The sequence below is a fragment of the Nannospalax galili genome, unplaced genomic scaffold, assembly GCF_000622305.1.
Source record: "Nannospalax galili isolate Female #2095 unplaced genomic scaffold, S.galili_v1.0 scaffold290, whole genome shotgun sequence".
NCBI lineage: Eukaryota > Metazoa > Chordata > Mammalia > Rodentia > Spalacidae > Nannospalax > Nannospalax galili.
Window position 1 is genome coordinate 4,465,410 of NW_008331486.1, and position 26,965 is coordinate 4,492,374.

Consider the following 26,965-nt stretch of genomic DNA (forward strand, 5'->3'; position numbering starts at 1 on the left):
CCCACAGCAGCTATGTGGGTGCATCTCCACCATCCTGATCTCATGATGTGCAGGAGGATTAATTTTAAGGCAACGCGAGCTATGTAGTGAGTTCCAGGCCAGCTTGACATTTTATTAATTTTTATTTATTTTACTTTGTGTCTCTCTGTGTGTATATATGTGTGTGTGTGTGTGGTGCTCACGTGCCCCAGTGCATGTGTAAAATCACAGGCCAACTTGCCAAAGTCAGTTGGTCCTTCCACCAGGCAAGTCCAGGGATCGAACTCAGTTCCTCAGCCTTGAGGGCAAGCACCTTTATCCGTTGAGCCATCTCCCAGGCCCAGAGTTTCGGGATTTTTCAGAGTTTCGAGTTCCTTTCCCCGCCCCCCAAATTCGACACTATACCCAGACCCCCAAATCTTGACCTGCTCTAGACCGTACTGCGCAGGCGCCAGGAGCCCAGGGGAGCGAGCCGGACGCCCCTCCCGCCAAGTGTCCTTGGAGCATGCGCACACCGCCTCGTCACGCTGCGCCCCGGGAAGCACTGACGGGTTTCGGGGGCGGGACCGGGAAGCGTTTCCGGGGGCGGGAGGGTCCGGCGGAGGCTGTCCCGGCGGCGGCGGAGGAGAATAAGGCCTCGGTGCGGCCGGTGCGCAAGGTCCCGCGGGCTGGGACTGCGAGCGCGGAGCCCTGGGCAGGTACGGCGGGGCCGGGAGCGCGGGCGGCCGGGGAGCTAGGCGGGCCAGGCCGGGGTCGGGGCCCGGGGCGTCGGGTGGGCCGTGCGCAGCTCGAGGCCCTTCCTCCTGGAGTGCTGCTGAGCCTGGGGACCCGGAGCACCTCGACTCCCACCCCCACGGCCCCCCGTCCTGCCCTGGCCATGCGGACAGCGACCTCCAGGGCTTCCTGGGCGGCCCCTGGGCCAAGGTCACCCCGCGGCAGGTGCTTGGCCCGCGGGCGCGTTTGGAGATCCTGCCCCCTGGACTTTAGGGGCGCGCCACCCGCGGGGCGACCTTCGGCTCAAGCCACCCACGCGCGAGGCCCCGCACGGGTGCACCTGGCTGGCCTGGCTCGCGCCTCCGCTGCTGTCACCTGTTGTCACCTGCCCTTTTTGACCCAGCCTGGACTTGTCGCCGGGGTGGCCCCCCACTTAGAGTCTCCGGAGCGCACTGAGTCTCTTAATCTCGTCCCTAATTTCTGTTTCCACCTTAGTAGAGTGCTTCCTGACCCTTGTCGTTCAGTCACTGAATGTCAGGGCGACTCTTGGCCATTGGTCTGTTTCTCCTCTGCCAATTTTGAATTCTCTCTTTCTCCTAACTGGGTTTGTTTAGGCAGGGCGGGCCCTGCCTGGACATCTGAGCCACTTGAAGGTGACTCATGACCCTGTGGAACTCCTCCGCCCTGGTGACATTCTCAGTGACTCCACCGCAGTCTGGCCTCAATTCTGACAGGTGTCACCACCCAGCATAATTTAAGTGTCAGGAGTACCTGACCCACAAGCTCAAAGCCCATCTCAGGGCCAGAGCAGCCTGGTGACTCTTTCTCCTCTCCTCTGTGATGTGCACAGCTCTCCTCAACTGTGCTCCATCCAGGAACCCTAGAGCTGCCAGGAGCCTGCTCTTTGAACACCTGCTGTTTAACCAGGATGATAGCTAAATTTCTAGAAGAGCTGCTTAACTAAGAGGTTGAGTCAGGGCCTTCAGTTAAATTGTGAGAAACCTACTAATTACAGGTTTGTTTCCAAAGTACAACTTTGGAGAGAGAGAAGTGAGTCTCAAGGACAGATACTGTGAAACTTCTGGAATAGACAAACCCTATGGACAGGAAGCATAACGGTTTACGAGGTGATGTGTAGGTTATTGTTTAGAGTGAGTTCATTGTCGGAGGTTGGTTAGAAACATTCTGGAACTGGCTTGTGCTGATAGTTGCACAACATTGTGAATGATGTAATGTCACTGAATGGTACAGAAAAAAGGAATGTTACAGTGGCAAGTTTTGTGTTGTATGTATGTTAGACTGTATCCATAAAAAGGGTACTCGTTGGAGACTCCTGAAACCAGTAAGCACTTTTAAAATGAGGCTTTAAAACTTCATTCTGTAGGTGTTGGGAACATTTACTTGAGCCTACATACATCGCTGCCTATTCATTGCCACAGTGGGTGCAGCTGAATGCTTAGAGGGCTTGTGGGCAGTGGATTGCTTTCAAATCTTGAAGCTGACAGACAGCGGATCCCTGCCTAGCTCCTGTTTTTGCCCCTTTGGAATCAATGCAGAAATTCCCCCTGAAGAGGAAACTTGAAAAATACATGGTTTTTGACATGGAGAAAACTTGTAAGGCTGATAGAATACCCCTTTCATTATTGTAATAGAAAATTGTGTGTTTCTTCTTAAGGGGCAGTGCCCTTGTTTTTGTTTGTTTTTTTTTCCTGTTGCGTAAGTCTTCTGTTTGCCTTTAAGGGCATTCCTTTATCAAGCTTTCAATATATGTAACATCTGACCGACCTTCACATTCCATTGAATCTTTGATGTCGTCAGTCATTTTATGTATCACCGAGAAGAGAAAAACACTGCCTTGCCTGTTAAGCTGTATCATAAGTGTCCTTATTCCTGTTTATTCTTCTTTAAAATCACTCAGAGTTTTGGGGCTACAGAGATGACTCATCAGTTAAGAGTACTGGCCGCCCTTGCAGAGGACCCAGGTTCATTTCCTACTACCTACATGGTGGCTAACCAACTGTCCAGTTCCCTGGGATCCAGTGACCTCTTCTGGCCTCCATAGGCATTGCATACAGATGGTGCACTTACATTCAGGCAAAATACTCATATACATAAAATAAAAATTAATAAAAAGTTAAGAACACTTAGCATTTTAAAAAGCAAAATAGGGGGCTGGAGAGATGGCTCAGCAGTTAAGAGCACTGACTGCTCTTGTGGAGGACCCAGGTTCAATTTCTAGCACCCACAGGGTGGCTATGAGATGTCCTTAACTCCAGTTCCAGGGGAATCCGAAGCCCTCTTCTGACCTCCGTGGCATTGCATGACATAGGTGCACTCACATACATGCAGGCAATACATTCCTAGACACAAAATAAGAATAAATTTTTTTTTAAAAAAGATCCCCATTTCCAAAAAACAAAAAAGCAAAATCGATGCATATTGTAATGCTCTCCTAAAAAGAGAAGTGATAAGTAAAAATACAACTATTAAAGACTAGAGAGATGGCTCAGCAATTAAGAGCACTGGCTGTTCTTGCAGAGGACCCAGGTTCAAATCCTAGCACCACATGATGACTGACAACTGTTCATAACCTCAGGGGATCTGACACCCTCTTCTGACCTGCAGGGGTAAAATCTATTAAAGTGGCTGATAAGCCAGGCATGGTGATGCACACCTTTAATCCCAACACCTGGGAGGTAGAAGCAGGTCAGTGAAATTTTAAAAATTGGCCAGGCATGGTGGCGCACGCCTATAGTCCCAGCACTTGGGAGGCAGAGACAGGTGGATGTCTGTGAGTTCGAGGCCAGCCTGGTCTACATAGTGAGTTCCAGGCCAGCTGGGGCTACTGGGAGACCCTGTTTCAAAAAGACAAAAAAAATTTAAAACTTAAAAGTGCCCGAGAAACTTGTTAATGGTCCAAGCCCTACTGATCCAAATCACTCACTTCAGAGTCTGCCCAGTGTCATGTTGTATACCCTCCTGATCATTCTAACCATCAACTGTGGCAGCCATGGCTGTTAAAATTGGTACCAGTGATCACATGGTGATTTCAGGAATCTTAAGACATATCTCTTGAATCAACTGAATCATTTTCATCAATCATTCTTTCATTTTACATTTGCAGTTAGAATAGAGAGATTTTCTTGTTTATAGCTATAAAGTAATTCATTTGTTGATACGTAATTCAGACTTCTTTTTATCTTTACGTGCTATCTCATGTAACTTCCTATGTTATGAACTTGAACCCCTGATCCTCCCACAACCTCTCAAGTGCTGGGATTGCACCCAGCATGCCTGAAATGAGTGCTGCTTACTTGACCTGGTCTAACTCACCCAAAACCTCAAAATGAGTCTCAAAATTCTTGTAGACTTGGATAACTTGATACAGTGCACCACCGAGTTAGAGACTTCCTGTATCAGAGTCTTTTCTGCCTTGAAAACTACCTTCCCTCACCAATCTTGTCACTAGAAGTCAACTCCAAAAATGCCTCTCTGGCTGGCCGGAAATTACAGACCTTCCTTGAGAGATGACATGCTGCCTGGGCCCTTTTCCTTCCTAGCTAAACTCCCCTCCAGAGGCGTGACATGGCACAAACCGTTAACCAAGCAAGAATGTGTCCAGACTGAGCTGGCTGAAAGGCAGGCAGTACACTATCACCCAAGGGTTTTGGAAAAAGCATAAACACTCATCAGTGGACAACAAAGGCCAGCAATGGGTGTGGAGAAAGCAGATAGATGCAAGGGAGGAGGGAGTCCCAGAGAGAGGTCCATTTCAGCAGACCCCCTCCCCAGGCTTGGCACCATTATGAGGGGTTTCAGCTTTGGAGTTCAAGGGGGATGCTGAGGCAGATTGTTGTTTCCAGTAGGCAATTTATTAGAAGAGTTAATAATGCCATAGATGGACAGACAGACAGGAACATGGCGGGGGCCCTCAGGACAGATCAGTCTCACTTGGCAGAGTGGAAGTCCCTTGTACATTTCAAAGAGGAGGGAGGGAAGTATGTTGGTAAGTTTCCCTTTTGGCCTTCTGGAGGCTGATGCTGAGTTTAAATAGTGAGTCAGTCAAAGAACGTTAGGTGATCAATAGATATCTTTTCTGGCTGGCGGGTACTGGATACTCGGGGTAGATGGTACAGGAAAGGTAAGAATCTAGAAAAATAAGTTACTTTAGTTCTGGGAACCAAATTAGTAAAATTGTAGGAATTGTTGCAGTTTAACCAAAATGGTGGAGCTTTACAAAATGCTGTTGCCCTGGAGAACACTACCAAGCCTGATTGCCTGAGTTTGATCCCCAGGACCCATATGAGAAAAGGAGTAAACTGACCCCTGGACGTTTACTCCACACTCACACACCTACACACACACATGCACACAAAAGAAAAGTAGAATGTAATAAAATTTTATTTTTAAAACCTAAGCTAAGAAATTCTAGAACAAAAGAATAACTGAAAACTTTGTTTTGTTTTGATAGCGTCTTGTAGCCCAGGCTGGCCTTGAACTCACTATAAAGTCCCAGTACCCTCAAACTCACAATCTTCCTGTTTCTAGCTCCCAAACACTGGGATTACAGGCAGGCACTACATCACCAAGCTAACCCCAGTCTGTTTTTTGTTGGTTTTTTTTTAATTATTTATTTAATAACCACATACTTAGAAGAAGCATTTCATTACAACAACGTTGACATATTCAATAACAGTTTCCAGAGATAAGATGCATCTCTTTCAAAATTGGCTGTAACTTTTTAGGTTTACAGTTGAATTATTACAGTTATACAATATTTTACTCAGTATAAACCCTATAAGACATAAAATTAAATGAAGTTTTAACCTTTAAAAAAGATCTTCATTTCATTATTAAAATACACAGCTTTCATATAGAAAAATTCTTTTTCAATGCAATTGATATTGGAAGTTTGCACATTATTACTAGTCACAGACAGTTACTTTCTGAGCTCCTTGGCATCTGAGCATGGATATAAAGTCATCAGGTATATTTCAATGGTAATGTTTCTCACATCTACTAATTATTAAGTAGCTAATTTTTATGCTTTGAAGAATTATTTTTTTTATTTTTTTAATTTAATAACCACACGATTAGAAGAAGCATTTCATTACAGCTTTAACATATTCAGTAACACACTCCAGAGTAAAGATACATCTCTTTCAAAAGTCACTGTAAATTTTTAGGTTCACTGTTGAATTAATACAGTTATACAATATTGAACCCAGTATAAACCCTATAAGATATAAAATTGAATGAGTTTTTAAAAACCCTTTAAAGATCTCCATTTCATTTAAAATATGCTGTCAGTCTGTTATTTTTTATTTTTACTGTCTAAGATTTTCATACATGAAAATTGTATTTGCATCATTTCCTCCTCCAGCTCCCCTCCCCACTGCGTCTCGTTCTTTTGCTGTTGTTGTTGTTTTGTTTTGTTGGTTTTTTGAGACAGCTGGCCTGGAACTTGCTATGTAGACCAGGCTGGCCTCAGTCGCATAGAGATCCACCTGCCTCTGCTTCCCGAGCACTGGGATTAAAGGTGCACCACCATCCATACCTGGCTCCCTCTAAATTTCTTGCCATCCTCTTTGATTATTATTGTTACATATGCATATATACATTTACACACACATGCACACACACACACACACAATGCACAGAGTCCATTTAGTGGTGCTCATGTGTACATGTGTTTAGGACTGATCACTTGGGATTGGATAACCTATCAAGGAGCTTGTCCCTAGAGAAAACTAAATCTCCATCCCTCAGCATCCATTGATGGCCTGTAGCTCTTCAGGCAGAGTTGGGACCCTGTGAAGTTTCTCCTACCCATGTTGGCCTGTCATCTGGGCCAGCCCCAGTCCTGATAGGCTTTCTATCCTCTCCTCACAGGCAGGGTTCATGAGGGAAGCATATGGACTCCATAGATGGCACCAGTATCTTAAATTTTTAATGTGCTTTTTCTTTCCAGAAATCACTGTGGTTTAATTTAAAGCAGAGCTGCAAAATGGGCCCCCTTTCTCCGTTCACTGAGACTGTGCTTTGATGGCCATAAGGAGCTTTATCCCGGGAATACAGCTTTGCACGGGGTAAGCTAGACTCTCCCTAATACTATCATTTCTAAGGCTGTATATTGGAATGATTTCCTGTCACAGAAGTAAAGTAGTTGTGGAGGATTTTGGTGGACCTTGAACAGATCACTCTCTGAAGAAACAGCACATTATGAAGCCCTTTGCTGCTGTGCTTTCTATGGACACAGCTCCTAATTTCAGAGAAGCTTTTCTACCCAGTGATTTTTTTTTTTTTCTTTCAACTTAGAAAAATATTAGATTTGGATGGGGCTGGAGAGGTGGCTCAATTCCCAGCACCCACATGGCAGCTAACAACCGTCCATGCCTCTATTTCCAAGGGATCAGGTGCCCTCTTTTGACCTCTGAGGGCATTGCATCACAGGAGCATACTCACATACATGCAGGCAATATACCCATGTACATAAAATAAAAATAGTTAGCCGGGCATGGTGGCACACGCTTTTAATCCCAGCACTCGGGAGGCAGAGGCAGGCGGATCTCTATGAGTTCGAAGCCAGCCTGGTCTACATAGTGAGTTCCAGGCCAGCTGGGGCTACAGGGAGACGTCTCAAAAAGACCAAACAAAATTAAATTAAATTAAATTAAAAAAAAAAAAATAGCTGGTCTTAATTTTTAAAAAATTAGACTTGGAATTATACTTCTGAGTCCTGACATACCCTGCTAAGATGTGTAACCTTGGGCAGGTCTTTTAATCTGAATTTTGATTCACTTTCCTTTAAAATGGGTTAGGACGATTTGAGCCTTGAAAAGACCGAGTTTACAGACTGCTTTGTGAACTGTGAAGCCTTTGACTCATGTAAAGAACTTCGTTGGGCATAGGGTGTTGGTATTTTTGTACATTTGTGCCAGACTTTAAATTTCCTAAAGCAACATTTACTGTGCTTAAATGTGCTTTCTACGGTAAGCATGCAAATTACCATATGCTCTGATTAAAGAAATCCCTAGAGGCCTTTGGTACAACTAGTTGGTAGGTCTGCTTCCCTGTTATATTGCTGTCATCTGTGCTTTTAGGGTGTTTGGTCCTTGTTTAAATGATGTATAAAATTTGATACACATTTTCCTCAGATGAGTAATAAACAGAGGCTACTGTGGAACTCATCAGAATCAGAGGGAATGTTGGAGGTTGTCTGCTTCAGAGAGGCTTCAGTATGTTGCCCTTTGACTCCTGCTTTTAGTTTATCTAAACTTTTTATTTATTTTTTTATTTATTTTAGTGAGTGTGAATGTGTTTGGACCCATACCTGCCATGTGTGTAGGTCAGAGGACAATTTGCAAGAGTCAGTTATCTCCTTCCACCATGTGGGTCTTAAAGTTTGAATCAGGTTATCAGCCTTGGCAGCAAGCTCCTTTACCCACTGAGCCATCTTGCTAGCTTTAAAAAAAGCTTTTTTTTTTTTTTTTTTCTTTTTGAGACAGGGTCTCCCTGTAGCCCCAGCTGTCCTGGAACTCACTATGTAGACCAGGCTGGCCTTGAACTCACAGAGATCCGCCTGCCTCTGCCTCCCCAGTGCTGGGATTAAAGGCATGTGTATCATCTTTACTTTTTTTTTTTAATGTGTATGAGTGTATTGCCTGCATCTTTGTGAGTGCACCCATGTCGTGCAATGCCGTGGAGGTCAGAAGAGGGCTTCAGATTCCTCTGGAACTGGAGTTAAGGACGGTTCGCAGCCACCATGTGGGTGGTGGGAATCGAACCCCGGTCCTCTGCAAGAGCAGTCAGTGCTCTTAAGCACCGAGCCATCTCTCCAGCCCCTAAATATCATCTTTAAAAAGCCAAGTAGCTTCTGTGAAGGATGGAGAAAAGGAGCTAGGGTTACCATTACTGTTTTAGAAGAACTGTTGCTATTAGAATTTTGAAAAATACTTTATTATTCTTATTTTATGTGTGAGTATATTGCCTGTATGTTTGTAAGTGCATCCGTGTTGTGCACTGTCCATGGAGGTCAGAAGAGGGTATTGAGCCCCCTGGAACTGGAGTTATGAATGGTTGTTAGCCTCTGTGTAGGTGCTGGGAATCTAATCTGGGTCCTCTGCAACCAGTGCTCTTAACTGCTGAGCCGTCTCTCCAGCCTCGCTATTAAAAATTTTAAAACTATGTGTAAGATGAGATTTTAAAAAAAAAATTAGCTGGGCATGGTGGTGCACGCCTTTAATCCCAGCACTCTGGAGGCAGAGGCAGGTGGATCTCTGAGTTCAAGGCCAGCCTGGTCTACATAGTTCCAGGACAGCTGGGGCTACAGGGAGACCCTGTCTCAAAAAGACCAAAAAAAAAAATGCTGGCTTAAGGATAAAGTTGGTGAATGTCCTCGAATTTATGAGTGGATTGCTCATAATCTAAATTTCGGATTACTTAGAGCTGAGCATGGTGAGCATGTTTGTAATCTCATCATTCAAGAGGCTGAGGCAGGAGGATTGCCCCAACTGGGAAGCCAGCCGAAGCTGCATAGAGTTGCCTTGTCTCAAAAGTTATCAGTGAGGGGCTGGAGGGAGGCGTCAGCAGTTAAAAGCGCTGGCTTTTTTTGCAGAAGACCCGGATTCAAATCCCAGTACCCACATGGCAGCTAACAACCATCCAGAACTCCAGTTCCAGGGCGTCCCAATGCCCTCTTCTGCCCTCCATAGGCACTGCATGACACGGGTGTGCTTACGCACATGCAGGCATAACACTCATACACATAAAATAAAAGTAAATGAATAAATTTTTTAAAAAGTTTGCCTTCTTTCCTGTCTTACTATATCCCACCTCTCAGACTCTTAATAGGCCTGAACATGTGCTTTGAATTGAAATCATACTTGTATTACTTTAGGCAAGTAGATTGACCTCTTGTTCTAGTCTAAACAATAGGAATAAAAAGTAACTGTCAAGCAGGTTGTTGTAAGAAGGGTTAAGTGACGTGGAGACCATAAAGTGCTAAGTGCATAGTCTGGTGCAGTATCTGCAAAGCACCCTATACACAAGCTGCTTGAGTCTTTTTCATTTGCAACCATTGACTTCTGAATTGTAGTGCTTTCGACCTCCCTAAAAGAAACCCAGTTTTATCTGCATTCCCTCTCTCTCTCTCCCCCCTCCCCTTCTCCCCCCCTATATATTTATTTTTCATTCTTTATTTGTATGGCCTAGCCTTTTTATTGCTAATAGAGCTCTAAATCTTACTTTAGAAATGGATATTGCTCTGTGTGCGAGTGCGCGTGGGAGATCCCTCCCTCCCTCTAAATTGGATTGTTTTGAACATTTCATGTAGTGAAATAGTACAAAATGTAGCCTTATTTGTAGCTCCTCCACGTCTTACCTCCCCCCAGCTCCTCCTTTTCCCTCTCCTGCCCCTCCCCTTATCCCTTTCTTCTTGGTGATGCTGGGTTCCTGCGGGCCCCAACCTCTTCCATTTAGTGCAGTTTTCAGACCCTCCGTGTTGTCCCCTGTTCAATCTTAGAATCAGATAATTCTCCTTGGGATGGCTGTGCCGTATTTCATCTACTGATCACTTGATACACACTTGAATTGTTTCTACATTGGGGTTTTTATGAATAACGCCGTTTGAACGTTTAGTCCCACATCTTGCTTTCACTTCCCTCGGGCACATATATTCAGGAGTAGATCTGCCGGCCCTATGACATGATAACTCTGTTTAACTGTTTGAGAAACTGCCCATCCCTTTTCTGCAGCAGCTGTACCGTGTCCATGCCTACCAACCCTGCAGTAAGAGTTGTAGTCTTCACACATCACCTCTAACAGTCGTTAATGTTTTAGTTTTCATACCATCCTGGTAGATGAGAAAAGGGTTTCTTTAGTTTCTAATCATAAATGTTTTTTTGTTTTTGTCTTTTTGAGACAGGGTCTCCCTGGTTCCAGCTGGCCTGGAACTCACTATGTGGACCAGGCTGGTGTGCACCACCACGCCCAGCTTCTAATCATAAGTTTTGTACATACGCTGAATATAAGTCATTCATTTGCATTTTGCAAATATAGTCTCTGTCTCTCCTCTCTGTCTCTCTCCGTCTCTCCTCTCTCTCTGTCCTCTCTCTCCTCTCTCTCTCTCTCTCTCTCTCTCTCTCTCTCTCTCATCTCACTATGCAGCCCTGACTGACCTAGAACTGTGCTCTGTAGACCAGATTGGCCTCACGGTTACAGAGATCTGCCTCCCAAGTGCTGGCCTCTTTACTTTCTTGGTGGTATTGATTATGGCCTACAGTGCTGCAGCTTCGAGCCAACCAGTCGATGTTACCCCTCTTCCCACTGGTATTTTCATTACTCAAGCCTAGACCACATTTGTTGAAGTCTTGTAGTTTGTCCCTACTTCCTCCTGCTTTCCTTCATCAACAGATAACCTGCCTGAACTATATCTCACAACATCTTAGCTGAAATAGTGCTGCCCCAGTGCCCATATTTAATGCTGAAATTCAGTGCTCTAGTGTCCTTTCTGTTACTTTGATCAAACACTCTGACCAAAAGCAACTTGAGGAGCAAAGGGTTTATTTGGCTCACCCTACCAGGTCACAGCTGTCATTGAGGGAAGTTAAGGCAGGAACTATGGAAGAGCTGACTGCAAGTCTCATGGTCCCCAAATTTATAGCAGTGGTACTTATGGCCACATGCCAGCTTCAGCCTCGGTCCGGGCTTATAATTCCCCTGTAGTTTTTATCAGGCTCTGCCTTGAATCACTGTGTTGTTTTTTTGTTTCTTTATTGTTTTTTATCTCCTCACCGGATTATAAATTCTCCAAGGACAGTAGCATCTCTTGATTGTCTCTGGTGTTCCTCAGGGTGCTTTGCATGTAGGGTGCTCTATTGTGCTTTTGGTGAGTCAGTCCTTTAATTTTTGTTATGTTTTGTTTTGTTTGAGACAGGATCTCACACCACTGTATAGCTTTGGCTGGCCTAGAACTGGCTATGTGAACCAGGCTGAGATCCACCTGCCTCTGCCTCTGTCATGCTGGGATTAAAGGTGTGCACCACCACACCTGACCCCCAGTGAATATTTTAGCCAATTGAAACAGCAACTCCACAAGCCAGAGCTGCTCCTGAGTGTATAGATATTGGCATGTAGCAGGAACTTGTAACATGCTGCTAAGTTCACAGAGCAGGGAAAATGTCACATCCATGCAGATTTAAGGTTAAAGGTCTTAGTAAATGACAAGGACAGCTACCGTCTTGACACAGCTAAAAATACATGACAGTTTGTCCAGTTATTTACTCCCCTGTGCACTGAAATATGTGTTCTTCAGTCAACTATTTTTTATTTGCAACAGTCTTACTGTGTAGCTGAAGCAGGCCTCAGATTTCGTAATCCTCCTACCTATGGGATTATAGCCATGTACCACTGTGCCCAGCTTTTAATTAACCATCAGTGTACAATTCAGAGGCATTAACTGCATCGGTTTTGTTCAGCCAGTGCTGCTGGTGTTACTGGGAATTGTTCCTTTTTGTAGGTTCTTAGTTTCTTTGATGAAAGATTTTAAGAGGACTCGGAAGGAAGCTGAAAGACCATTTCATTAGTTTGAGAGAAAGAACAGGAAAGGCAAACTGTAAATTGTGGCAGTTGATGGGAAAGGAAGAGACACAGCTGGGCCTTTTGCACTGGGGTCCAGGAAAGCGGGCAGGTCCACAGTGGGGGTCAGCAAGCCCCTGTAAGTGGTGGGGGCTGTCTTCAGAGGAAGACTGAGAATGCCCTGAGGGTCAGGACAGCATGCTTTGGAATTTGGCAAGTATTGATAAAAGGGATAGAAAGGGCAGAGAAGTGGGCAAATTTAGCAGTGAAACTTTGCAAGCTGTGGCTGCACTGAGAGAAGGGTGTCTGGAGTGTAAAGCACCTTATCTCTATATGGAGTAATTATTCCCTCATCTCTTTAGCATGCCTTCGAGTGTATCATCTTTTCTGAGGGGTGGTCTGGCCAGATTGACAAACCCAGGTGGATTAACTCTTAAAGGGAACAGCAGTATGTGATGCTCAGAATGTCAGGTCTCCACCCATGATCCAGGTAGAACACAGATTCTGTTCTTTGACCAAGAAGCAGTAACTTTCCCTTAATGGGCCTCAACCAAGCTGTGATACCCTACCTTCCTCCCTTTCATGTGACAGCTTACATCCTGAGAGGGGGGGCATTGTGATGCTTCCCTTTCTTCAAGCTGGTGTGTTGCCAGGAATTAGGAGATGGGGGTCCAAAGCTGATCATGGAGGGGAGTCCATCCTCAGTGGTCTCCCAGCCTGCAGATGCTTATCTAGTTACCTAACAGTGTAGTTTGAATGTTTTTCATACCCCCAGGCAGAAACTCTTCCCCTGTAAGCAGCAGTTCCCCATTCACAACACAGCTCTTGTGCTTTTCAGCTCCTGAATTTCCATTTGGTTACTTTTATAATTTCTGTTTTCCTTATTGATATTACCCTGCTGATTTCTTTTAGTTCTTTCTCCATGATATTCTTCAGTTCTCTGGACATATTTAAAACAGTGGATTTAACATATATGACTAATTCTCTTAGTCCATTCTCTGTTGCTATAACAAAATACCAGAGACCAGGATACTTATAAAGATAAAAGTTATGTGGTTCATGGTTCTAGGGGCTGGAAGTCCATGGGCACTGGAATCTGATATCTGTCAAGGGCCTCTTTGCTGCATTGTAGCAACAGTATAGGGCACTACTTGGTGAGACAGAGACAGAGCAAGCCTGCTAGCTATGACCTTCCCTTAGGAGGCCATTAATGCCATCATGACCCCATCTGATCCTAATTACCTTCCTTCAAGGACAGTTTCTAGTTCGTTCTCCCTGTGAATGTCTCACATTTTATTTTTCTGTATATGCTTTGTAATTCTTGGTTGAAAACTAGACATTTTGACTGTTGATGTGTAACTCAAAATCTCTTCCTTGGGGATTGTTTTGTTACTGGTTGAGTCTACAGTGGTCTATGTTGGGACTTCTCCAAACTATTTTGTGAAGGCTGTAGTCCTTGTTGTATGCAGTCATGCAGTTTTGTTTTATATGTTCTAGTCAGCCAATGAACCACCTGTAGTGGGATGGGTAGGTGTGTCGAAGGATCTTGTGTTTGTTTTTTGAGACAGAGGCTGGTGTGTAGCCAGGCTGACCTCATACTTCACTCTTCCTGCCTCAGCACCCCACTCCCCAAACTCTGGGATTACCGATAGGTGCAACCACACCCATCTCTCCTTAAATCTTTTGACAGTTGCTGCTGGGAAAGTCACTGCAGTGAGGGGGGCAGAACAAAGCTACTTGGGTCTCGTAGGTTGGCCCAACTGCACAGCTCCAGATGTTTGAAGGACACAATGCAGACTGTCCTCCTTAGGAATGCGAGCCACCAGAACTCCCACCAGCAAGGGCAGGGCTGAGGGACTGGGGTGGGGTTAGGAGTAGCCCCCTGCCCCCAAGAGCTATGGGTCTGAGTGAGTTCCTCCCTCCTCAGATTCAGCAGTCTTTCCCACTCAGGATCCTCTCCATCACTCAGTGTCTGGTGCACTTATAGAGTGGTGTGGTTCTGGTCTTTTCCCAGTTGCTTGGTTATATCTGAGGGGCAAGGCCTGGGGGACCAGGGGTCCCTCTTTTTCCAAAAAACTTGTTTATGGTATTTAGTTCTATAGAACTATTTTTAAATGTCTTAGAATTCTACAACAGATACTTCAACTTTATGAGAAAAAGATGGGTTCAATAAATGGAGTTATAAAGATAGGCTAGCCATTTTAGAGGGAAAAGGACTAGGTTCTAGCCAATCTTTATGCCAAATAAATTCCATGTATTAAAAGGTTTAAATGACTTTTTAATGGTATCAGGAAAGCCTAAGTAATTCTTTTTCTTTTAAAAAAGTCGTGAAGTTTATAATGCCCTCTGTCTAACATACAACGCTAGAACCATGAAAAAAGAAATTCCCTGAATGTATAAAGAAATTTAAATTAACCAGTATTAATTGCCCAGTTTATTTGAGCAAAGGGTATAACTGAAAATTTACAGAAAAAAGTACACATGACCAATAAACTAGAATCCAGAATATCAGTCATGCTCATTATAAAGGAGGGGCAGGTCAGAAGAGCCATGAGTCAGGGATCATTCACTGAGGAGATCTGAAAAGCAGACTGGAAGAGGGGGAGGCTGGAGAGGTGGCTCAGCAGTTAAGATCACTGACTGTTTTTGCAGAAGACGTGGGTTCAAATCCCAGCACCCACATGGCAGCTAACAATCATCTATGACTCTAGTTCCAGAGGATCTGAAGCCCTCTCCTGTCCTCCACGCACTGCATGACACGGGTGCACTTACATACATGCAGGCATAACACATACATAACACATAAAATCTTTTTTTAAAAATTTTTAAAGAAGTCTGGTTTAGGCCTGGAGAGGTGGCTCAGCAGTTAAGAGCACTGACTACTCTCAACAGAGGACCTGGATTCAATTCCAGCACCCACATGGCTGCTACAAGCCATCCTTAACTTCAGTTCCAGGGGAATCCGAAGCCCTCTTCTGACCTCCGTGGCATTGCACGACACAGGTGCACTCACATACATGCAGGCAATACACTCATACACATAAAATAATAAAATATTTTTTTAAAAAAACCAAACACTTGTTCTTACAGAAGACCTGGGTTCGAATCCCAGCACCCACATGGCAGCTAACAACTGTCCATAACTCCAGTCCCAGGGGATCTGACAGCCTCTTCTGACCTCCGCAGGCATTGCACGACATGGGTGCACTTACCTACCTGCAGACAATAACACACATACACATAAAATAAAAATAATAAATAAAATATTTTTTTGAAAAAGAAGCCTGAGCCAGGTGTGGTGGCGCACGCCTTTAATTCCAGCACTTGGGAGGCAGAGGCAGGTGGATCTTTGTGAGTTCAAGGCCAACCTGGTCTACATAGTGAGTTCCGGGACAGCTGGGGCTACAGGGAGACCCTGTCTCAAAAAGACAAAAACAAAAAAGAAGTCTGGTTTAGTAAAATCCAGTCTTGGTGAGGATGTAGGATGTAGACAGTGTCATTTACTATTAGTGGGGGTGCGGCTCAGTACAGTTTTCTAGGAAATGGCTTGATAATATAAATCAGAGTGTGAAATGCAAAGCTGTTTGACGCACGGTTGCACTGCTAAGTATTTCAGAGGTGTGCCAATGAAGTTAGGTATCAGCCTCTGTGGCCTGAATTCTCTCTGGGTCCCCTGCGCGATCAGACAAACCATATAATACATTTTATGTGAGTTTATTAACTTACAAAGGAATGAGTACCCAGTGCCTAGCCCTGTGCCTCCACAACTCAGAGCCCGCCTTATCAGACCATGCCACGCCCATAGCCCCACTAACATTTGCTCATGCCTCAGGGGTCATCGACCTCACCCCAGTTCCACAGGGGGGTCAGTCCATTCTGTCTTTGAGTTGCTGTGCTGGCTGCGAGTTTCCTACACCATCACGCTCTACCTGCGGCTCCTGGCTTCCATCCCAAGATGGCTCTCGGCTTCCCTTCCTAGTTCCCGCTGTGTGTCAGGCCCTGCCCATTGGAGGAACCAGTCAATTGGGAGACAGCCTCCATTGTAGCATTGCTTACAGTTCAGAAGCCCAGGAGAATGAGAATCAGTAAAGGAGAGCTGCTTAAGTCAGGGTGCGCCTATGCTCCAGGAGGCTGTGCTGACAAGAAACAGAACCTTCAACTCCTCAGGGCTCACATGGGAAGACCTTTGAGACGCAGTAAATGTCAGAAATTAGGTGCAGAGTGAAATTAGGCAATGAACCCATTTATGCAGAGATTTTAAAATAATTTTTTTTCTGGCCAGGAGTGGTGGTGCACACCTTTAGTCCCAGCACTCAGGAGGCAGAGGCAGGCAGATCTCTTCAGTTCAAGGCCAGCCTGGTCTACATAGTTCCAGGTTAGCTGGGGCCACAGAGAGACCCTGTCTCAAAAAAAAAAAAATTATTCTGACATGCATATAACAAGTTCTAGAATGACAGTACAGGAGTTTGGTAATTTTCTTTGGGGAGACTAGGAATAAAGGTGGAAAGTCGTTTTGTGCCTTTCTGTAATTTCTTTACCTGTGCATGCATTATCCTTCCTGTAATTAAAAACTTTTTATTTTATGTGCATGAGTGTTTTGCCTCCATACATGTAAATGCACTAGTGCATGCAATGCCTGCAGAGGCCAGAAGAGGGTGGGAACTGGAGTTAGGGATGGTTGTTAGCCACCATGTGAGTTCTGGGAACTGAACCTGGTTCTCTGCAAGAGCAGCCACTTAGCCATCTCTCCAGCCCCATCCTGTAATTTTTTTTACATGCTAGTACACTATCCTTCCCCTCTTTTTCAGATAGTTACAACCCAAATTCTGCAGTGATGCAAGCCGCCAGACAAGCTGCTCACCCGGATTCAGCCTCAGATTGACATGCAGACCTGCAGTCTGTACAGATGTGTAGACAGCATCTCCTTTCAAACTACAAACCTTACATAGTTCGTTCCATGCTCTATTCTCAATTTCAAGTTTACTGTGAAATGTTTTAAGATGTCTAAAGCCATAAGTTCATACTTTGTTCTAAAAAACACTGTCTTATCTTCTTAAGTGATTAGTAACTAATCTGGCATTTGGGCCTCTTGAAGGAAGCAGAGTGTTGTGATAGGAAAAGTACTGGGCTTTGGAGTTACACTGACCTAGATTCAGCTCTCAACTTAGTAAAAATGAGCTTTTAACTTAGGGAAAGTTACTTAAAATAACTGAACTTAAGAATACCAAGCCCTACATTTACACAGTGATTTTACAGTCTGAATGGAAGCTGAGCTTGTAGCCCAGTGGTAGAACAAAGCCCTGGGTTTATTCCTTAGGACTGAGAAATAAAAATAATTAAAAAAATAAAAGAGCCAGGCCTGCTGGCCCCTGCCTTTAGTTCTAGCACTCAGGAGGCAGAGATAGGCAGATCTCTGAATTTAAGGACAGTCTGATCTACAGAGCAAGTTCCAGGCCAGCCAGGAAAATATAGTAAGACTCCATCTCAAAAACAAACTGACACCAAAGCTGCATGGAAAATGGTCTACCATCTTTGGCACAGAGTAACTACTCAAGACACCGTCGTTTCTCCCTCTGGTCACCTCTCCCTGTCACAGAAAGGCTTTAATCTTTGCTTGAGTTGTCTGGCTCTTTATCTCATACTGAGAAAGCCTGGTGTTCACGGATGTTTGGTTACAGTATTAGAGCAAGGTGACAAAACAGCAGTGATAAATGCTTTGGTAGGTTTCATTTTGTGTGTATGAACGGGTAAGGGCATGCATGTATGCATGTGTGTCTGTATAATCATGCACATATGTATATATGGGCACATGTGTATGGAAGCCAGAGGTTGAGGTCAGGCATCTTCTTTGGTCACTCTTCAACTTCTCTATTGAGCCAGGGTCTCTGTGAACCTAGAGCTCATCCATTAGGCTGGTCACACTAGCAGCTTGCTCTGGGGAGCTCTTATTTCAACCAGGAGTATGGGTAGCCGCCACACCCTCCTAGCATTTATGGGGATTGGAACTCCTGTCCTCAGTTATAGCATGGGAAGCACTTTTGCCCACTGAGCCCTCTCTGCAGCCCCTGTTGTGGGTGTTCTTGCCCACTTGCATGTACTGCAGAATCAGGGCCACCTGCAGGATTTCTAGTGGAGCTCCTCTTGTGCTGCTCTTAGGAATTGTCTAATGCAGGACGTGTCCCACAGAATACAGCAGCAGCACAGGCAATCCCCATTGTGTGCCGATGCTTCATCTTCTAATTGAGTCCAGCGGCAGGGACAGTAGTGACCATCCTAGTCTATAACTCTTGAAATAGTGTGTAGACAGCCAGAGAGAAAGAATACCACACTTCTCAGGTTGCCCACAGAGTCCTGAGACATTGGATCCCCCTGGAGCTGGAGTTCCAGGCAATTATAAGCTGCCTGGATGTTGGTGCTGGGAATCGAGCTTGGACCCTCTGTAAGTGCAGCAGGTGCTCTTAACTGTTGAGCCATCTCTTCAGCCCCTGCAGTTTCATTCTTTGTGCCTGACAGTGTAGGAGGTTCTCAAGCTAAAATCCCCACAACCACTAGAGTAGTCTGCATTGTTCAGCCCAGAAAAGTACCTTTTGGTGCTAAAAGACTGAAGTGTTAAAAGGTCCAGTTGTCCTTATCCTGGGTCTCCAGTGCCTTGTTCCTCAGTTCTTCCCTGAACTCTAGCCTAGTCATCATCCTCGTGAGTGTGTGTGTGTGTGTGTGTGTATACAGGTTGTCCTCAGGTGTCCTCTGTGGTCCCCATCCTGTGGTCCCCATTTCTCCTTGAACCCAGAGCATACCAATGGCTAGACTGGCTGGCCCCTGAACTCTAGGGATCCCTCTGTCCGTGTATGTCCCTGTGTCCCATCCCCCTCGTCCCCCAGTCCCCACCCCCCCAGTGCTAGAGGTTACAGATGTCTGCTGCCACACCCAGAGTTTCGCATGGATGTGGTCCAGGGCTACAAACTCAGATCCTCAGTGTGGGACTGGTTCCTTCTGACATACACCTACCCTTCTTCCCATAATTCATTTCTTCTCTTTTATCTTTGGAGCAGGGAATAGAACCTAGAGACACACATGCTCTACCACTTTTGTCCCTCTCTTTCTGCAACTTGGCAAATGTAAGTTGAGCTGAGGCTTACAGTTCAGTTGTTTCCCTAGGAATCCTGTTTGTTTTGATTTGAAATAGTTACTTTATTTCACTTAGGGGATTTGTATGTGGTCACTGTGGGTGCTTCTCTGACACAGGCAAAATCCAGTCAGTGCTGGGCAGTGGTGGTGGGTGGCTCTTCCTTTGGGCACCTTCACACCTGCAAGGCCTCCAGGCCCAGCCGAGAGTGCCCAGAGGCAAGGGACTCTGTAGGATTCTAGAGCTTGTGTTCTTAGTGCCAGGGGAGGGGGTAGGTTGTTCCTTTTGAGGCTAAAATTATTACTAACCTTCTTTCTCTTGCAGCACTGAACAAGATTTGTGATGAAATGGAGCCTGGAACAAACTCATTTCGAGTAGAATTTCCGGATTTTTCCAGCACCATTCTTCAGAAACTGAACCAGCAACGCCAGCAAGGACAGTTATGTGACGTCTCCATTGTTGTCCAAGGCCACATTTTCCGGGCACACAAAGCAGTTCTTGCCGCCAGTTCACCCTACTTTTGTGACCAAGTACTCCTGAAAAATAGTCGGAGAATTGTTTTGCCTGATGTGATGAACCCCAGAGTGTTTGAAAGCATTCTCCTGTCTAGTTACACAGGACGCCTGGTAATGCCTGCTCCAGAAATTGTTAGTTATTTAACAGCGGCCAGCTTCCTCCAAATGTGGCACGTGGTGGACAAGTGCACCGAGGTCTTGGAGGGAAACCCAGCAGTCCTGTGTCAGAAGCTGAACCACGGCAGTGACCACCAGTCCCCCAGCAGCAGCAGCTACAATGGCCTGGTAGAGAGCTTTGAACTGGGCTCTGGGGGCCACGCTGATTTCCCCAAAACCCAGGAACTGAGAGACGGTGAGAACGAGGAGGAGAGCACCAAAGACGAGCTGTCATCTCAGCTCACTGAGCATGAGTACCTGCCTAGTAACTCATCCACTGAGCACGACCGGCTGAGCACCGAGATGGCGAGCCAGGATGGGGAGGAGGGGGCCAGCGACAGCGCGGAGTTCCACTACACCCGGCCCATGTACAGCAAGCCCAGCATAATGGCTCACAAGCGCTGGATCCACGTGAAGCCCGAGCGCCTGGAGCAGGCTTGCGAGGGCATGGATGTGCACGCAGCCTATGACGAGCACCAGGTGACCGAGTCCATCAACGCCATGCAGACAGAGCACCTGGCCCAGCCTTCGGGCGTGGAGGAGGGCTTCCACGTCGGGGAGAAGAAAGTGGAGGCAGAGTTTGACGACCAGGCCGAGGAAAGCACCTACGATGAGCAGGTGGACTTCTACGGCTCCTCCATGGAAGAGTTTTCTGGAGAGAGGTCAGATGGGAATCTAATTGGGCACAGACAGGAGGCAGCCCTCACCGCCGGCTACAGTGAGAACATGGAGATGGTGACGGGGATAAAAGAAGAAGCTTCCCACTTAGGGTTTTCGGCCACCGACAAGCTGTATCCTTGTCAGTGTGGGAAGAGCTTCACACACAAGAGTCAGAGAGACCGGCACATGAGCATGCACCTCGGCCTCCGGCCTTATGGCTGCGGTGTCTGTGGTAAAAAATTCAAAATGAAACACCATCTCGTGGGCCACATGAAAATTCATACGGGCATAAAGCCGTACGAATGTAATATCTGTGCAAAGAGATTCATGTGGAGGGACAGCTTCCATAGGCATGTGACTTCTTGTACCAAGTCGTACGAAGCTGCAAAGGCTGAGCAGAATACAACCGAGGCTAACTAAAAATAGGGTCTGGCCCTTGAGTGGCGTGCACAAAAATAAACTATGGTAATTAATGCAAATCTGGGCACAGATGATGCGTGCTACTTGCTATTATGAGAGAAGCTTAAAAAAAAAGGAAGATATTTCTGAAAGACCAGCTCTAAGTAGGCCAATTAAAAAATTTAATTCTTCAAATTTCTATGTTCTGGCCCTGGCCTAGAATGGGTGATGAGGATAAGTTCACCCAGTGTCCAGGTGGCAAGAGAACCCGTCAGGCCAGCTCTGATTAAGGCAGGTGCACCTGGCGATTGACACCTGCAGGAGGGCCTGGACTCCCACTCCAGTTCCGTTCTAGGTAGCAGCAGTTGTGATCACTCATTATTACGAGGTCATGTTGAAATGTTATTTTGTTGTTACGGTAACTACTTAGCTTCTGTGGATTTGTTTTGGTAGTGGCTTCCCTGGAGGGTCCTTACCTAAAAGCTACAAATAACGTGATCCCGAGGATGAGAGGTTGATAGAGCTCTTTTGTCTGGTTTCATTCTCTCTAAAGGGTATTTTAACTAAAACTGACTTCCTAAGTAACATGGTACAAGCCTTGATTTCTGGATGATGCTGCCGATACCATGCGTTCGTCTCTTGATAAGCCACAGTTTTATATTTAGTACTAAATTGGGCTTGAACTATTGTATCTACTTGTAATTCTCTTGGGTGCCAGAGATAGGTGTTTCAAGCTGGTTTGTTGGCTCCAAGTCCCCCTTGTGCTAGGAGATATCCAGCCTGCCATGACCTACCACAGTACCAAACAGTGCCCAGGCTGTGGGCCTGTCTTAGATCATGGTGCTTCTCAACAAGGACAGCCAGGGACCACGGTTCATGGGACCGAGCCAGCCCACATGGCTAAGAGTCGCCTATGAGTGGGACACTCCCATAGTCAGAGATTTGGGAGGGGCAGAATCTTAAAAATGGCAGGTTATAATTTAGAAAAAAGAAGAGTCTCAAAAATACACTGGGGGTACTGTTTTAGAGGGTACACTGAGCTAAACTCTCAGTTCTTTATGAATGCTGAGATATGGGTTAAAAAGGGGGAAAGGAGTCCTAATTTTAGCAAAACAGTCTACAGATTCATGCTCCCAAGTCACAGATAGAGCTACATAAATTTACAAGTCCAAGTAGCTGTTCACCCAGCAAAGAACAAGAAAGGCAGCTCTTCTGAGACCTTCTCTATCATGGGGTTGGATGTTGGATGTTCAGAAGAAGGCATATGTTCAGGGTGCTTTGAAGCAGTGTGACTCCAGAGGTTGTTACCAGGGTAGGTGTTCTACATTGATTCCTGTTGCTATGACAGTACAGTCTGACCAGTAACAACTTAGGGGAGGAAAGGATTTATTTCGGCTTACACTTCCAGGTCACAGTTCATCATTGAAGGAAGTCAGGACAGGAGCTTGAAGCAAAAACCATGGGGGAGCACTGCTTGCTGGCTCACTGGCAGGCTCATAACTACTTTGCCTTCTCCCACAGCCCAGGGAACAGCACCACCCACCATAGGCTGGGCCCTCTGCATCAGTTAACATCAAGACAGTCCTTCACAGGCAAGCCCACAGGCCAGCCTGGCCTGGGAAGTCCCTCGGTTGAGACTACCTTCTCAGATGATTCTTGGTTGTGTCACATGGACAGTTAAGGCTGACTTAAGACGATAGGACAGGGTGTTAATCACTCTTATCTCTCCATAAACTTACTGTTCTATTACTGCTTAAGTAGAAACTCTTCCTATTTTAAAATAAAAATAAATTTTTTCTTGGATTTGGGGTGAAATTTTGACTTACAGGTTTGGCTTTCTCTAGAAGGTGACAGACATTGCTGGCAGTGGCTCTGATCCTTAGGCTCCTGACCCCAAGACTTCACTGATCAAACAGTGTCTAGAAAGGGGAATGAAAATACAGATTTGCCAGTTAACAGGTGATCAGGATTACAAAACAGGGATCTGTTCACTAACACTGTATCATTCTCGATGTATAAAAAGCACTTTGTATTTAAAACTTTATCATAATATATTTTTTGTTTTTGTTTTTTAACCTAGAAACTAAATATTACCTCCTGGTTGTTTGCCACATTAGTATAATCTCTTAGTGTTGAAAGTTTGCCAGTCAGCAGTCCTCTCCGTATGCACCTGAGGAGTGTGTACAGGTGACTGTACAATCAAGCTCACACACCTCCGGAGTTTCCCATGTTAGAAGCCAGTGGGTTTTAGGGCTGATCCTAAACTATGTGAGGAGAAAGGATTTTATTGCTCTTGCTACTTTCCACACAAAGGCAGAGAAGCTGCCTCTTGAGAAGGTCATGTGCTGCTTCCTGTCGAAGTCTATAGATTCCTGTGAGCATTGGAGCCTTTAATATACAGGAACATTGTGGTCCTTGGGTTATGCTGAATCAGCACCCTTGCCCTGCTTGATGACAACAAGCTTTTGTGGAGCAGGAGTATGGCTGTCACCAGGCAGACCCGGTGTAAAGGTGGAGTGTGTGCAGTGCTGGCTGTGTCCTGGAGGCAGAGGAGTAGCTTTAGGCTGGAGGTTAAAGTGAGCGTTCCTGGTTCCTAAACAGCCTTTTAGGGTTAGGCCGACATAGCACATTGCTGCCTGCCTTCCATCCTCTCCCCTCTTTGCAGTTGAAGTCTTTCCCTTAGCCTCAACCCAACTTCAGGAAATCCTTATCCTTCCAAAAGAACTTGAATAAGTTGTGGGTAGCGTTTCCCAACCTTTCAGGGATTATTCCGATGGCCTACAACCAAGGTATTTGTTTCCTCCTTTGGGTCTTGACTAGTTTTTCTCCAGGCCCAGTAGGAAAGGGCTTCAAGGCCCCTCCGGTGGTGTTGTTTCATATTCTGTGTGTACCATGCCTTTAATCTTTGATGAGCATCTTAAGTGAGCCCTGTGGGCCAGCTAAGGAAGGAATGTGGTGACTTCTGCCCTTGCCCTGACCTGTGGATTCCTGTCTCTAGATCTCACCTGCTCCCTCCCCTTTAGGCCACTGTTATTAAAAGCCTGCTCCAAAGGGTCTCCTCCACTTCAGGAGATAGTCACTGAGCTACACTGACCCTAGGCAGCCTTCTAGCTATTTGGGAAAGCTGCAGGTCCCAGGGGCCCCTCCCTATAGAGGGTGGCACACCCTTAGCTGGTGTGGAAGGGAAGTTGAAATCCAGAAGCCATGCAGACTGTGCTTTCTGGAGAGGGTGAGCTGCTGCCCAGGTTCAGGGTGGAGTGGGGCCTCTGCCACAGATGAGGAATTTGTTCTCTAAGCCCTGATACTTTGGGAATACCAGAGACAGGGACAGGTTGATGCTCTCATAGGTAACTAACTAGCCAGTGAATCCAGGGTTGATGTGGGTTTTGTTTTCATTTTTTTTTTTGCTATTTACGTATTTAAAGGTACTAGTTTCTTCAAATCTCTACTGATAGTGCCCTATGGGAAGATGCTGGAACACATTTTGCAAATGTGATTTTTTTTCCTTTTTAAATTTTGCTTGAAGCCTGTGTCATGTCAGTAGCTGCTGCTCCTTCCTTTTTATGAGGTCCCCAATGTTTCTTCAAGAAAAATTTATTTATGCAAGTCAGGTGATTCTTAGGCCACAGAACCGTTTGATGATAAACAGGTTATCATTAGGTGCATATCTTATTGGTATTTTGTGAAATGTTATGCCTGTGTTGAAAAGTTGAATAGTTCTGACTTTATATGATTGCTGTCTTCAGTGTACAGCATGGTTTTACTTAACTGAATGTTACCGTTTGATATTTTCTTCTTATAGAAGAGATCACACTCTTTTGTATGACATGTTTTAATAAATGTTATCTGTCCATTTTGTAAAAAGTTTCGTTTTTGTTTTTCCTCTCTTTATTTATTTTCCATCTGCCTTTGGTAGCCTAAGATTAAAGTGGTGTCATTGCCTTTCGATATGGAAATGGAATATTGGCTGATCCCCAGAACTGTGAGTGACCTATCCTAGCAAAGGGTATTTGTGATGGTTATCTCACTGGGACCCCCTGCCAGGCTTCTTGTTGCTGCCCTGGCCCTCCCTGTCTGGTCAGGAACCACTGGAGATGCTAAGCTGGGAGGAGCTTGATGAAGGAGTTGGGAGACTTGTGCCAGGCTCCCTCTAGGTGCGGGCTTCTCGGCCCAGGGCCACAGCTCCAGTTAGGCAACTTTGGCATTTGGTACCATATCCTCCCCTTGTCTCTTCAAGCTCAGGATTGGTCCTGAGTCCCTGCTTTTTACCAGCCCTCAGTCATTGTCTGCTTCCTACCGGGAGCCTTGCTGATAACCTTAGGTATCCTCCTCACAGATGAGCCAGCTGTGCTTAGAGAGGGCAGGTGTTTCCCAAAGGTTGCCCGATGAAGATAAGTGGTGCCTGGATTCAAGAGCAGGCCCATAAGGCCCCTCTGCAATGCGCCCCCGCACCTCAGTTGGGTCTTTGCCCCCTTGCATTCCTTCTCTTTAAAAAGCCTAGCCCTGGAAAGGCAGCCACAGCCTTTCAGAGGCCCCACGTATTTCCTAACAACAGCTCATTACCAGAGACTCTGCTTGTTTTAGACCAAACTTAACCATCTTCCCACACAAACCTTCTGTTACCATGTTTGTTGTGAGGTGGTCGTCCTCCCTGTTGCTGATTCTGAAGCCAGCTCCAGATTGCCTCAGCTCACTCAGCCGTTCTCTAGGTGAGGAAGAAGTCGCTCCGGAAGACCCTGTCTAACCTTTATTTGAGGTGAGGGCTGGCCATCCTGACTTCAGGCAGACAGCTTCCCACCTGCACCATGGTGACTCCACTGACCCCCACCATGATCTCTTCCTGGGGACCCTTTGGGGGGACGCTGCTGGCCAACAGTGCAGTGGTGACCACTTAGGAAGCAGTGACACAGTACACATCCCCCCAGGGTGGAGATCGAGGGGCTAGAGTCTGCAGCTCATGAGCACTAGGCAGAGAAGGGGTGGCACGTTTGGGAACAGAAGGGGGTGGGATGTGAGGGGTGGTACCCATATGGAGCTTATAGCACCTGTGTGGTTTATTTAGCTTCCTTCATAGCTGGCTCAGGGACCGCTTCCCATCAAGCCACTGAAGCATTCCTCGAGACCATCCTCATCCCTGCTGGCTGCTGGGCACACAGCCCCAGAATTGGCCTAGTCTGGTGGACCCAGGGGCAGGTCAGCCACTGGAAATGAGGTAAGCTCAAGCCTGCGGTGGCAAGAGGTGCTTATCGGGTGAATTACTTTATGCTCTTTCTTGGTGCAAATCAATGAAGGAAAAGGCTGCTCACGTGTCCTTTAAGTGCTGAGTGCTTGCTTAGCAAGGGAGGCCCTGGGGTCCATGCCCAGCGCTGCAAAACTAAACAGAAAAACTGAAGTTGAGCGAGTGGAGCTGGGCATGCATTTCCCTTAAGGAGAAAACACCAAGGCAGTGGGGGTGGGGAGAGGGCTGTGCTCTTTCTCTGAACTAGTTCATCTAGTTTGAGTCAAAACTGAAAAATCTGAGTTTCAGGTCTTGTATCACTTTTAACTTCTCCCAAGCCGATAAACCAGCTGGGCCGTGCAAATAGCTGTATGCAATTCTAGGAGAGTTGCAGTTGTCCTGTGTCAGGACACTTGCAGCCCCACAAAAGATAATTCAGAAGCGGTGTGTGTTGTAGGTAAATCCCCAATTTAAAAATAGTGATTTTTTTTAAGCCGGTGTGGTGGCGCTGCCTTTAATCCCAGCACTTGGGAGGCAGAGGTAGGCGGATCTCTGTGAGTTCAAGGCCAGCCTGGTCTACATAGTGAGTTCTAGGACAGCTGGGGCTACAGGGAGACCCTGTCT

General features: G+C 45.9%; 1 protein-coding gene across 7 annotated transcripts; it reads left to right on the forward strand.

Moving 5' to 3' along the window:
* The first annotated feature begins 553 nt into the window (after positions 1-553).
* Positions 554-24,987, forward strand: Zbtb43 (zinc finger and BTB domain containing 43). 7 transcript variants are annotated; one of them, XM_029559688.1, is made up of 5 exons: positions 555-677; positions 6,665-6,782; positions 17,079-17,218; positions 19,320-19,385; positions 19,718-24,987. In XM_029559688.1, exon 5 carries the CDS (start codon positions 19,741-19,743, stop codon positions 21,142-21,144), a length of 1,404 nt encoding a protein of 467 aa, XP_029415548.1. In that variant the 5' UTR covers positions 555-677; positions 6,665-6,782; positions 17,079-17,218; positions 19,320-19,385; positions 19,718-19,740; the 3' UTR covers positions 21,145-24,987. The 7 variants fall into 7 exon arrangements, with proteins under 7 accessions (XP_008823149.1, XP_029415548.1, XP_029415542.1 ...); XM_029559682.1 differs by lacking the exon at positions 19,320-19,385; XM_008824916.3 differs by lacking the exons at positions 17,079-17,218; positions 19,320-19,385.
* Positions 24,988-26,965: the final 1,978 nt, after the last annotated feature.

Coding starts and splice junctions, on each gene's coding strand:
- Zbtb43 (XM_008824927.3), top strand. CDS start 19,741: ATGGAGCCTGGAACAAACTCATTTCGAGTAGAATTTCCGGATTTTTCC.